Below are 13,633 nucleotides of genomic sequence, written 5' to 3'. Positions count from 1 at the left end.
CACAGTGTCAAGTCTTACAACATCACAGAATGAGGCACACAAATCTTGCTCAGCCATATGTGGAACTAACATAATAGCAATCAACTGTGCTATAGCCAAGCTGCACCCTTTGTATTTGTGGGGTTATTAATATACAACGGTCAATAAGATTTGCCATGAGGTACTATTTTGTGTGAAGTAACCTAGCACTTACATGTAGACAAGCATAATATGTATGTTTTGGACAAGGAATCTATGTTATCTAACATATTATGTAAGCTGATCAATCAGAGTAACAAAATATTTTGTAGAGGAATACCTGTAATCTCAACTTCTGATCTCTATATCTGTTGTCCCAAATTGATTTGCACAAATCATCAACTCTTTTTCTTTCTACTATAAAATCAAGCACATATTCAGTGTTGCAGCCTCTACCTCGAGCAAGCCAAATGCCATCTCCAACAGGTAAGCATCTAACCTACAAAGAAAATTGGCAATACCATTGATGTATCTACGAGAAGCAGAAAAGGAAATTATGACATTTAGAGCCACTACTATGTTGTACATCTTAACCAACGTAAAATCACCCTTAGCATCCAGAGGTGAATCATGATAATTTATCCAAATAAAGCATGTTATGTTCTTTGAAATTATCCAAAGCTCTAACAAAAAATTGGACTGATTCTTTATGTGCATTGCACTTATGGACTAACTCTGTTATGTGCACTGCATTTGTGTAATTGTGGAGCTGTGGAATTAAAGTTATTGCTGCAATTACTGCTCTAGGTTAAATCTGTGAAATCATTTTTATTCATGGGTTGAAATCTCAAGCCGTATTGGAATTTCGGTTTATGACTAGAACGATACGATACAGCATCAGTATTTTTTAAATATAAAATATATTAACTAAAATAAAAAAATTAATCTAAATATTAAAAAAAAAAAAAAAAATATGAGATCACAGTGCCTCTAATATGATAAATAAATAAATATTTTATTATATATTTTTGGAATTAAAATAAATAATATATATATATATATATATATATATATATATTAAATTAATAGGATAGTTTCATTAGGCTTTGATTAACTCTTTGTTTAGATTATCCTACTATAGATAGGAGTTGATTGAAATTATTAACCTAATTTTTTTCCCTAAGTTGAACCTTGAGCCCAAGCTCATCCCTCGCCACGACCCGCAGAAGTCTCGACGTCCTGGCCACAACCCGCAATCCCCTTTGCGGTGCCAGTGGTGTTGGTGGTGCCAGTGTTAGGCAGCCGACAAAATGGTAAATTTTGTCCATTTCATCTGGTACAAAACGAAATTTTATACCATGGTAAAATTGTTTTTTAAAACATGGTGTAAAATTTGGCTCTAGTTGTGATATGCACATAATTGTGGCAAGTATTGGGGTTATTAGAGGTTATAGTCCGAAGTCATCAGTGGTCATATTGATAACTAAATATTCAATTAATTAAAGGGATAGAGAAGCAAGTTTACAATCTAAAAAACAATATTTTACCTCTTCTGTGACCATCTCAATCTGCATACTTATCATGATCAGGGTGGGCTCTCTCATCTTCAAGAAGCCCACTCACTTGTGGATAATCATGTGTTCATATCAGGTTCTAAAAGAAAAAAAGCAAATTACGTACTAAGCATCCAGACAGTTTCCACCCTTCTTCTGATGTTGGTCAAGAACTATATTTTCATGAGCATATATTATAAGTAGATATTGGTTTCTTATCTTCACATTACTATGTTTATAAATCATCTAATAGTGTGTCACAATATATTAGCTATGGCTCATTCCAGACTTTCATCAAGTAAGACAAACAACACCATTTATCCTTATCCATTTTTTCTAGGCAAGGGAGATAAGGAAGATTGTTCTTCCATTCAAACATATGTATTTAATTTTATATATTATCAGCTGAGAACATGTAATAATAACATTGCCTTAATATAGTATGCTAACATTTTAGATGGTCTTTATGTTTTCCAAACAAAAAAAGCCTCATTTTAGTTGTTTTACCAAAACAACCTATAATATCTTGTAACTTCAATAATTTGTAGGAAACAGTAGGAAATTATATGAGTAACAACTATAAGACAGGCGCATTTGAAAAAAAAAATGTGTACATGCCTAAAACAGAAAATTGTGCATTTGACATAATCTAGATCCTAATATGATAAGGACAAAAATCAAATGTTAAATATGGTATTATAAAAATCAAAAATGTCAAAATTATAGTTCAACAGTTTCAAGTAACTCACCTCTACTGGGATATTGAATTGCGTCTGTATGTTATCAATGACTTTTCTTGAACGGGACCTAAAAAGATTAAGAAAAAAACATGAAATTTGTGAGTTTCTGTTACCAGATCCAAAGTATTTTGTGTGTACTATCATAACCATTGATAATATATGAAGTAACCTAACCCGGCATTTCATTGAATGTAGCCAATTCTGTACATGATATACAGGATGTGATCATGGTTAAACAGACTGAGCAACAAGTCATATGTCATAGCTCCATCAAAAAAACCCACAAATTAGCTTTCCATGGATTAATGTAGTTATTTAACCAATTCATATTTGACATGATTTAGTAGAAAATTATTACAGCATGGTTTCATATTAACAATTCATATTCACATAACAATGTAGTTCTATATGACTAGCATATAAGATTTAAGTTGACATTATGTGCTTTATCTTTTAATAACTGTTATACAATTAACTCAATACCAAGTTGCTAGATAGAGATGGAGCAAGCAAGTACAAACATACAGAGTCAAAGTACACTTCATAAGACAAAGGGAATGCACTAAGAAAGCTAATGAATAGGCAGAATTTTGTGATAAAAGGTAAAATAATGTCTAACTGTCAACAAATGGATGGAATTTGGAATGTAAATAACCAATACTGTCCATTTTATTTAATTTAAAGCACAATCTCATTTGGAAAAAATGCTAGTGAAATATTCATCAAGAAAAAAGATCAATTGCAAATGCCCAATTATTCATGAACAAGCCTTAACTAGTATTAATTAATAATATATCTACTGCCAATTTTACCAAGCATCAATATAAAATAATAAAAAGAATAAAAAAAAGTTGAATAAGTTTCTATTTTATTTCTTATATGGAGAATGACTGGTGTTTTAATGCTGTCTTGATGTTCTTTAACAAACATTTGCAAGCAATAAGTAATAAAATATATTTATTATTGTTTTTGCTAGATCATACCAAATAAAAAAAAAATCCAGGAGTTTCTAATTTTGTGGACGAGTGGTGTTCTATTTTGTTTGGGAGAGCCATCAAATAATGAATTAAGAATTGTGATAAGATGACATAGAAAATCATGAAACATAGAATCAATACATATTTTGCATAATAATTGAAAATGGAAAGATGCTAACCCAAAATTTTCACGATCATCCAATATCAAAATAACATCGTACATATCCTGAAATTTCTCGCCAAAGTTATATGGTGGCCTTGCAAGAATATCATTTCCTTTTATACCATCATTAGCGGGTGGTTTGTGCTTGTGCATATGAAGATCCTAAGGATCAAGATTAATTAACAGTATTAGTCAAAATAATTTTAAAACTTCCTTAAAGTCAAAATATGGTATGCACAGCAAGGGTGTTAAACATACAAATGTAGTGCACGCTCATAGATTGAAAGAGGATTGAGTGACATCAAGACAAACAGGAATCTGGGATTTCATATCAGTTGCAGATATGGTGGTCATAATATCTGTAGAACCGACTAAAGAATTCAGGTGTAAGTATAATGTGAGAAAAAATGTATATGAACTTTAACACTGTTGAAGAGATTAAATAATTTGGCAAGCAAGAAAAATACCCTCAACTATGGGGGAGCTGATAAATGTTGATATGCTCTGCTTTCTCTGAATTGCATAATCCACATTAAGATCAGACAGATCAGCTTGCTTGCCCCGGAGATTAACATATGAAAGCCAAACTGGTAACTACAAGATTATACCAAGTTGATTGTTATATTTTTCAAATTTTGCTCACAGCAAAATAAAACATGCCATCTAAAAGTATATCAAGAAAACATGTATCTCTTATTTTTATCCCTTATTTTCTCTTTCCTTCCCTTTTCTCATCTCTATCTATCTGCTTTGAATTTCCCTCTCATGTTGAATCAGTATGTCCATCACGACTTGAGCACTTGTAACTAGCTAAGTTGAATAGAGAACAGTAATCTATAATTTGTAAGAGACAAAACTCATACAGGTACTACAAAACAATGCCCTCACCTTATCTGCAACCTTATTTGAAATGTCAATCACTTTTTGCTGGCAACTGGCAGTTGCTGGTTGTGAAGTCAATTTAACAACAAATGACCTTTGAGCATCAGAAATACAATGACATCTATTAGATTCTGACATGGATTGAAGATTTCCAGATCTAATGAGGCACTCATGTGCAGCTTCTTTTCCTTCTTGAGTTAGCATGAATCTGCACAAGAGTAAGATAAAATATTAAAATTAACTAGTGATGGAAAACAATATGGGTATCAACTCCCTATGGTATTAATAACAATAGACAACAACTACCATCAGGTTAAGTGTGACAATTCTAGACTCATACCAGAGTTAATCGTAGCCAACAATATATATTGTTTCATGAATGAAGTTTGATATTTTTCCCTTGTGACACTAAATTGGTGTATGAGATAATGCAATGAGTTTCTGTTTCTGTTTAAGTCTACAATGTTTAAAATTATAATTCAGTCATAATATGTATCATTAAAATATGTGCAACCTTAGCAGTGAAATCAATAATTCCTTTTCAGATAAAGGCATCCATATTATGAATGATACTCAGCTAGTAAACTTGTGAAATGAAAGTGTGTTTCAATACTTAATTCTCTAGTGCCTTGCATATTTGCTAACTTGTTAAGCAAGCATGCCATATTGTGTACTTCTGTTACCCATTGTAATTGAGGCATCACAAGAAATATGAAGAGGAAAGAGATAAAAGAGAAGCTTACTGCAAAGAAATATACAGAAGAAAGCTGAGGTTGAGATTTACCTCTTAAAGGAGACGAAAAGGAAGAGGAATGACTGTTAGAATTTGTTGGGGCACCGACATAGATTTCCGTAAGAGGATTATCAAGCAAAGAGTTACAAGCAAGAGAAAGGGCGAGCAAGAGGGTCGGGTGGGAGACTAGAATTTTAACCTTTTTTATAACACAAGTGAGCTAAAAAATGAACCAGCCTAAACTGATTGTCTAGACCACATGAGTCACATAGGCAAGTTCAACCGCCTGGCCGGTTACCTAGTTGAACTGAACTGTTTTTTAGAAGACCCATCTTAAGGGGACCTCATATTGAGTAGGCAAAGTGATCCCCTATCCAAACCGCCTAAATGGTTAAAGCAGCTGCTTTTAGAACACTGCATACTAACATAACTTCCTAAAACCAATGTATTTATTCAGTTGCTTCATATTTGTATTTGATTCAATGATAATCGGTGATCATGCGAATTTGACTAGCTGTATGTTTTGAAGGTTGGAGTACATGAGACCTCTTAGACTAACTTTATATTGAAAAATACCAGTTTTGCTAATTAGTTTATTTAATAAAATGTTGAAAGCAAGAAAATCTCAAATGCTTTGAGAAATTTTTTTCATTACCCAATTTTATGGGAGTAAATTTTGGATGAATTTGGAAAAAAAAAATGGTCATCGATATTAATAAAAAAAACTAAAACTATAAAGGTATCTGTCATCCCCAAGACCATGATTCTATGTCCTTAAACCTGTGCTTGAAATTACAAAGTGGAAGATGCTGAAATTCGAAAAAAAAAAAAATCTACAATCATTTACAGTGTCGACTAAAGTATGAAAGTGACAAGTCTTTCATACATTTTTTTTTTTTTTTGCATTAGGGTCTAATATACTTAACTAAAATTTGTGGCCATTACTATTCATTTATACAAAAAATCAGTAGCAAGTAGAAACAACAATGAGACTTGCTTCTATCCCCAATTTCTATTCTTGCTACACAACATTGAGAAATTTGTCACTTTCACTTAATATATGTTGTCTGAAGATAGACCTATTTAGTTGATATTATACAAACAATGAATTAAATTTCTTGGATATCCACAACACCCTAGCTCTTCACCATTTTGTAGGACACTGATCAACATACACTTGAAATGCGTGCTGCTGAATTCAAGTTGTATGGTTTGACAATTTCATTTCTATCCTCCAATTTCTTGCATACATCTGAAAGCTGGCATTTCCATCTTTGTGGGTTATATTTATAGAATACACCAGAAATAGAGCATGTTCATTCTAAGAATGATAAAAGCTTGTTAAAGTAGTCTGAAAGTTTGCTAGTTTTATAGTATTATATGAAAATTATAATTCATTAAATGAAATCAATATTACTTTGCTGGGCAGCTAGACTTCAACACTAAGCCTCTTGACATCAATGTTTTCATGCAGCTCCATCCAGTATACCAGTTCCTTGAACTTCCTAAAGATTCAGGTTGCTTACTCTTATCTAGCCTGTGAACAAGACCAGGAACAGAATCATTCACCATAGTTAATAGATATAGACCCGTAAAACAGAAAAATAAATAGATCAATAACCACTCACGCAATTGAAGTCCGAGAAAGGCCACTTGCTTCTCTGAGGCATCAATCAATTCTTGCTGGTTCATATAACTAGCCCCATTCTGCATTGCCCTAAAAGCCAGAAACAAAAGAGAAGCACGATAAATATATACATAAAATGGTCACAAACCCAAGATATTAATTCTATAAATGTACCTGTAAAGTGTAATAAGTAAGGCATATGCAGCCGAATTCTTCTGTGGAATGTATCGTTTTGGCTCTTTTGCTTTCTTCCCTATCAAAGCAAACATTTTTTTTTCAGAAAAATACTAAATTAATCGGAACGACCACAAAAACATTTTTCCAAGAGAAAAAAAATGTTGGGACTGAAATGATTACTATCCCAAGGAGCATCATGGTTAGCGGAAGGCTCTTCCGCGACAGATTCTTGGAAGAACCCCAGCATGAGCCTCAAAATCCACTTCCCCACACCCCTAGCATAGCGCAAACATAATCAAATCTTCAAAAAAAAGATGGTGTTTTCGCAACTGGAGAAAAGGATTCAACAAGCCTCACTTAATTTGGCACAGGTCATTGAGGGTTTTGATTGGGGTTTTCGCATTGCAGATGCTGCGGTAAGCGATGGAGAGTGTGGAGCCGAGATTGCCAAGGATGTCATTGGTCTCGGCCATCTCCTGCCGCTTCCTCCGTAGGAATAGCACAGCCTCTTCGTTGTCACTGCACCGAACAGGATGCCGATTCTCCATCTCGTAGGACTAGCATATTACAGGTCAAGGCGAAGGTGAAAGACTTTTCCGTCTAGGGCTGGACTTCGCAAGCCCCGCCAATTCCTTCGGCTATTCGAATTGCTTAAAGGAGCCGGGGGTTGGTCCAACCTAGAAAAAAGAAATTAAAAATTGATCTGACCAACTGTTTCCATAAACTCAAAAGAATCAATCATTCTAAAAAAAAATAAAAATGGAATCAATTATCATGTCTACAAATGTCGAATGATGTCAAATATTAAAAGAAAATGTTCATTTACAATTTCACAATTAAATTTGAGATAGAATTTTTTTCATAAATTTTAGCATATAATAAAAATAATAAATACATCTGAACAAACTTGGAACATTCTCCATTTCAACTGCCTTTGATTTGATGTTAAAGGGCATCATCAGGTCCCACAACTTCTCTGCCCCTTCTTTGACTTACATGAGCTCTAATAAGTGGCTCGATGTCGCCATTTAATACAGAGTTTAAGTCGGCCAGTTGGATTCCAGTCGCCACATCCTCGACCATTTTGTGCGGATGGAAAATGTATCTCCTGGTCTCATGGCCCATCTCATTCCGAGCAGCCTCTCGCTCTGTTTTGTTTGCATCCACGGCACATTCTCTCTCTACAACAAGAAGTTTTGCTCTCAAACGGTTTAGAGCCTTGGTCATATTGGCAAAAGAGCTCCTTTCACCTGTGTCGAGTTAGCAAGATCATTTATGTTTACAAAAGTTGGATAAGCATGGAATAACTTGCAAGACAAGACAGTATAACGAGTACATAATCTTGATTGCATCGTTGAATTTTATTAGACTTGATTCTGAAAATACTGTCATGGATCTTAGTTGATCTGTTATGAGTAAGCAAAGATTTCCCCAAGTTGATTATCATCCTAGATAGAAAAGAAATTATACGGTTTGTTTTGCTCATTAATTAACTTTACATGGGTTAACTTTTTCTTAAACAGCTTTAACAAAAAGGTGCCAGTCAAATTATACCAAGTAGCAAGACTCCCACCAGGCAAGTAAAAGCTTGTGGACACTTGAAATCCATACACTCGCCATGAATACTTAAAATCCTTAATCAAGTTAAATTGATGTGTTCAAGGTCAATATTAGACATGAACCAGTATCATGGCATGACCTACTCAATCCAAAAATGTGATTGGCAAAGTCAACACGAAAGTAACATGCATGACCAATCAGAACACATAAATGAGTGACACAAATTGACCTGTTTACTAAGTAAATATTTAAAAAATAATAATTACTTTTTGTTGAATTAATTAGTTCTACATTATTCATATGGTTTCACATTGATATGAATGACACCTTATAACACGATTAATAAGACAATACAAATTGTCACCTTAGATGTGATAACTGGCACGACTATGGAATAGATTCCCTGGATGTTAATATATCAAAATTAGGCACACTGTAGTTATGTATGCACCTTTTTTTATATGCAGACACCTTAATTAAGTATGCACATGTCAATTTCTTAATTTGGTTCCTAGTCTACCTGGGATTAACTAGAAACAAGTTCAATACAGGTTCAAATAAGTATGCTCAAGTCAACTTCTTAATTTGATTCCACGTATACCAGGGATTAACTAGAAACGAGTTCAATTCAAGTTCAAATAGAGGTTCCCAACTTATTGAATATATTATATGGAAGAGAATGGTCAATTTCAGCTGACTAAACTGGCACAAGTAGATAGAATAAGCTAATGAGAATGCAATTGCAAGGACAAGGTACCTGAACTTTGAACAGTTATGCCACTTGGAATGTGATGAATACTAACTGCAGATTTTGTTCTATTGTCATGTGCATACTGTTTTTCAGATGATAAGTAAGAAATTTCAAGATCTTTGTCATCAATAGGCATGTTGATTGAACCTCCAAGGAAAATAGGGATAACATCCACAATAGCCGAACATATCTGCATTATTTTTTCTCAGCAAATTTGCCTTGAAGAAACAAAAAGCCTAAGCTAATAGTGCAGATTATCCATGCATTGCAAGCTGCTAGAAAGTCATTGAAAAATGATATATTATTGTCATGAAACAAACCCACGCCAGAATGAAGTAATCATTAACCAATTGTATGATATGAAGTAATTACAAGATATTTTTTAATCATGGCTTGCTCTTTTTCCTATTTTATTTTAGTGAATGGTAGCATTTCGTTAAAGTTTTAGGTGTAAGAAACTACAAACCGAATAATTAGAATAACACTGCAGTCTTCTAGCTATTGACATGGTTTAACCCACAAGAGGTAATATAACAAAGGTATCATTTGAAACAAAACAGCAACCTCTTAAAATTGATGCAAAACCAGGTGGAGTGGATGATTACCTTAGGCACAGCAGATCCATCCAAAGAACTGCAGATTTTTTGGTGAACACCTCTTTCTCCAGAAAGATAGCCATACATGTATTCTGACTCAAACTCTACTACTGCTATTTCAGTTGTAGAACCCTTAGAATGATATCTTTCAATTATCTTAGTTGTGCACCCATGTTTTTCAGCCCAATTGGTGTACATTTTTAATAGTTTCTCTGCCCATACCTACAATATAAAGTTTAAGAGATTACAAATGAAGTGAACGTGCAACATATTAGAAAGAGGTCGGGATTTGGAACTTCCAACTTTCAAGAAATCAAGGTGAGAGCAAATCAGACATCATAATTCTTCACTGACATTATCAGGAAGTCTCCCGATGAACTTTAAGAAGCTACATGCATTAAAACTAAATAGACAGAAGGTTTATAAAATGTTTTTGTTGGACCAAAATAACAGAAAGTTTTAACCTTAATTGCTAAGAAAAAGACAGAACACTTTCCAACATCGAATACAATGAGGAATTTGCAAAAAGAAAACATTAGTTATTTAGTGCTTACGCTAAAACATTTGTTATTTAGTGCATGTATGTGTGTATGAGAGAGAGAGAGAGAGAGAGAGAGAGAGATGGTTTTGAACCTCAGACATGTGCCCAGGCCCTGCTTTTATAATTAAGCAAGCTCCCTCCTTGTCATATGGATCAGTAAGAAGCTTTGATACTTCATATCTTTCAATGAATCTGTCAACCTCTAAAGAAGCCGCATAAGCCTGCTCAAAAAGTTCATGGCTAATGACATCCATCTCTGCCAATTCCATTATCAACTTTGCTTCTTCAGCCTAAATAATGAAAACATTTAGGCAGCTCCAAAAATAATTCATATTTGCATTCAGATTAGACATTGTAAGAATACTCCTTAAGAAGAAAAGACAAAAAGTTGCAATTGATATTCATTGATGTATCAAGAATATCAATTGCCATGAAATATTAAAGTAGCCACAGAAGGATTTGAGAGCTCACATAGACATAACATATTCACTGCAGCTCAAGTAAATATTTGATGTTTTGATCCACTTTAAATTCACGTTTAAACTTCTAATTTCGTTTTATAAATAGGATGAAACAAATAGTCTATTGAAAACATACAATGCCAGCAAAAAGCAACATGCACCTTATATTGAAGATCTTTGAGACCATTGACAAGTCTGACAGAATCAGCTAAGGAAGTAAAGCAATCATCAGATTTGGCCAAGTCATCCCACAAACTATGCTTCCTAAGCACTTCTTCCTTCTTAATTCGTCTTGCTTCTTCCATTTCCAATGCAGTTGGTGCTATCATGTCTGCATGACTAACAACATCTTCAATCTTTTTCTTCAGTGAGTACAAACCTAGAAAAATGGAGAAAGATGCAGAATATAGATTAATTAACAGTAATGGATCATAAAACTTAAAACATTATATACTTAAGAAATAGTGTAACAATTTCTACAAATAATGTAAACTAATTCCGGATGTTTTTACTATTTTTTTTAAAATAATTCAATGACAAGACCATGTGCTCATGGCTGTAACAAGCCGTTGAGTTTAACTATGTTCAAATTTGTTGATTAAAAAAAGAAAAGACCCTTGAGTTTTTGTTAAGCTCAATTATTGACAAGGTTATCCTTAGTTGAAATTTGATACAACATATGAAACTTCTCTACTTCCTCTTTTTAACATAAAGTAGATAATTTAGATTCTTAAAACTGTGAAATTTATTCTTATATATTTCAATAAAAAATTCAAAGAAAATGATATTATAAACAATTTTAAAGTTGTTTGTTTAGCTTGCCGAGCTTAAAAAACAAATTCAAGTTTGTTTATTTTATACTTGTCTCAAAAAATTAACAAAAAAATCAAGTGAAGTTCAGTGTGTTCAAATTTACAAGCAAACAAGGCATAGGCCCTCAGAGTGAACTTAAAACGTCAACGAACCCTTGATGAAACAGGAGCTAACTGAAAAGGGGGAAACAAATAAAGATGTTTGCAAAACATATACAATCAAAGTATTTTTCACTTTGTGTGTGTGTGTGTGTTGACCATGAGATCCGCACACCACATTCGAAGATCATACCACCCCATTTGGGGCGAGGGCCATAAGGTTTAACCCCTCCCAAATAAATACGGATTAGAAACTCAAAAGTACTTTATGACTAAATAAGCATTCGCTGATTCGCACGCAATGCACGTTTCTACCCGAGGTTCGATTTCTGTGCTTTGCTTGAATTTGGAGATAACAAAAGCAAGCGGCAGAACCTCATTCCTACAGAATTTTGACTCCCCTACAATTCACGAATACAATTACAAACCAGCAATAGGTGAGCAGGAATTCGCAAAACCTACGACCAGGATGAATCAAAGCGCTAAAAGGCAGAAAGGGAGAGCAGAACAGGGATTTTCAACACGAACCGAGTTGCTTAAAGACCTGGTTGCTTTTGATGCTACCATCCGCGGAGTGGGAGGCCCGAACGGGGGCGAGCGAAGCAAGCCATCTCGGGCGAAAAGAAGTCGATCTCAGTACCAACATAGAACACTTTCCTCCTGCTGGCGTGATCGAAGGGAAGGGGGAAAAAAAAAAGGATCGAGGGAAGCGAAGTGGCTTGATGCCTTTTTGAATGGATATGGAGCCGATGGATGGAGAGGAGGTCGATCTATTCTTTATGTCATGGCACGCCGCCGATCACATCGATCTCATCCATAAATGGATGGTCCGATTTCGGTTAGCGATCATCACGACTTCAATTTCCATGATGCATCTATTTTTTCTGAAATATTTTTTAGAATTTTTGACGATAAAGATTTGAAAACAAAAAAAAAGTTAACAATTTCTGATGTTTGTCATGATGCACTGTCCCAAAGGTGTCAATGGATTATACATGTGTCGATCAAACCCAGAGCGAAATTAGAGACAAATGAGTATACTTTTTTATATTTTAAATTATTAAAAATAATAAAATAGATTCTATCAAAAAAAAAAAAAGATAGACGAATTATTATATACAATTCAAAAAATAATTTATGATGTTTTATAAAATAAAATGATATTTAAAAATTTATTTAAAGTTAGAAGTTATTTAATCTCCAAAGCAAAACGGAGTCAGAAATTTCTTATCAAAGGAATGAAATGTATGCATTTATATTTATATGAGGGCTGCTTTTCGCACCCCCTCTGACATACTCCTCCGCCCGGCCCCACCTTCGGATTTTAATCTTCTTTCATTTATATCCTTTTCATCCATCCTTTTCACTATTATTTCCAATCACTTTATGCGTTTTCACTAATCCCTATACACCTTCTATTTTAGTTTTTGTTTTTTTAATCCATTTTTTTTTTAATTTTAATCAATTTTATTTTTTAATAATTTTTTATTATATATTTATAATCTTTTGTCTATTTTTAGTTATAAATTTTAGGAGTTATCAGTACTTGAAGCTCGAAGGATGAGTAATTTAAGAGGAGGAGAGGTTCTTGCATGTATCAAGCATTGGAGGGGATAATTTAAAGGGAGAGAAGTGTTTTGACATGTGTCAAAGTTTGGAGACCTCATGCGCTAGCCACTAGACCCATCCGAGGGGATTGAAAGATTTTTAATATGTATCAAGGGTTGGAAGTAAAGTAATTTAAAAGGATAAAAGATTTTTGACATGTGTCAAGGGAGTTGAAGATGCATAATTTAAAGGGAGGGGGTGTTTTGAAAAATATATGTATATATATATATATATAAATAATAAATAAAATTGATTAAAAAATAAAATTAATTAAAATTTTAAAAAATAATAATTAAAATTAATTAAAAAATATATAAGTATTGATAAAAAAATAATAAACTAAATTAATTTAAAAAATAAAATTAAATTAAAAAATAATAAACAAAATTAATTTA

General features: G+C 33.4%; 2 protein-coding genes across 6 annotated transcripts; both read right to left on the bottom strand.

Annotated features, from left to right (window-relative positions):
* Positions 1–73: 73 nt before the first annotated feature.
* LOC122035820 (crossover junction endonuclease MUS81-like) lies at positions 74–7,358 on the bottom strand. The gene is made up of 11 exons (XM_042594947.1): positions 7,180–7,358; positions 6,991–7,085; positions 6,808–6,886; positions 6,628–6,723; positions 6,424–6,543; positions 4,280–4,481; positions 3,859–3,985; positions 3,704–3,762; positions 3,408–3,553; positions 2,261–2,318; positions 74–457 (listed from the first exon to the last, which is right to left on the bottom strand). The coding sequence occupies exons 1-11, from the start codon at positions 7,356–7,358 to the stop codon at positions 263–265; spliced, it is 1,356 nt and encodes a 451-aa protein (XP_042450881.1). The 3' UTR covers positions 74–262.
* Positions 7,307–12,392, bottom strand: LOC122035814 (peptide chain release factor PrfB3, chloroplastic-like). Of its 5 annotated transcripts, none has more exons than XM_042594933.1 (7): positions 12,159–12,392; positions 10,881–11,098; positions 10,351–10,548; positions 9,727–9,939; positions 9,128–9,311; positions 7,807–8,060; positions 7,307–7,487 (listed from the first exon to the last, which is right to left on the bottom strand). In XM_042594933.1, exons 1-7 carry the CDS (start codon positions 12,274–12,276, stop codon positions 7,449–7,451), a joined length of 1,224 nt encoding a protein of 407 aa, XP_042450867.1. In that variant the 5' UTR covers positions 12,277–12,392; the 3' UTR covers positions 7,307–7,448. The 5 variants fall into 5 exon arrangements, 4 of the variants coding, with proteins under 4 accessions (XP_042450867.1, XP_042450866.1, XP_042450865.1 ...); XM_042594932.1 differs by having other exon boundaries at positions 7,369–7,487; positions 7,718–8,060; positions 12,159–12,391; XR_006127255.1 differs by having other exon boundaries at positions 7,374–7,487; positions 7,706–8,060; positions 12,159–12,391.
* Positions 12,393–13,633: the final 1,241 nt, after the last annotated feature.

This window comes from Zingiber officinale, unplaced genomic scaffold (genome assembly GCF_018446385.1).
Source record: "Zingiber officinale cultivar Zhangliang unplaced genomic scaffold, Zo_v1.1 ctg113, whole genome shotgun sequence".
NCBI classification, from domain to species: Eukaryota; Viridiplantae; Streptophyta; class Magnoliopsida; order Zingiberales; family Zingiberaceae; genus Zingiber; species Zingiber officinale.
Note: the sequence above shows the minus strand (reverse complement) of the source record. Positions and strands in the feature narration are given on the sequence as shown.

Bases quoted from the DNA above. Each gene is read 5' to 3' on its own strand.
- LOC122035820 (XM_042594947.1), bottom strand. From the start codon at position 7,358: ATGGAGAATCGGCATCCTGTTCGGTGCAGTGACAACGAAGAGGCTGTG. The intron at 4,482-6,423 runs GTAATATTGATT...ACTCTTGTGCAG, and splicing joins AAGTCTAGCTGCCCAGCAAA to ATTCATGCTAACTCAAGAAG. The intron at 3,986-4,279 runs GTGAGGGCATTG...ATAATCTTGTAG, and splicing joins CAAATAAGGTTGCAGATAAG to TTACCAGTTTGGCTTTCATA.
- LOC122035814 (XM_042594932.1), bottom strand. From the start codon at position 12,276: ATGTTGGTACTGAGATCGACTTCTTTTCGCCCGAGATGGCTTGCTTCG. The intron at 11,099-12,158 runs GTTCGTGTTGAA...CCATTTTTCTAG, and splicing joins CCAGGTCTTTAAGCAACTCG to GTTTGTACTCACTGAAGAAA. The intron at 9,312-9,726 runs GTAATCATCCAC...AAAATAATGCAG, and splicing joins ATGGATCTGCTGTGCCTAAG to ATATGTTCGGCTATTGTGGA.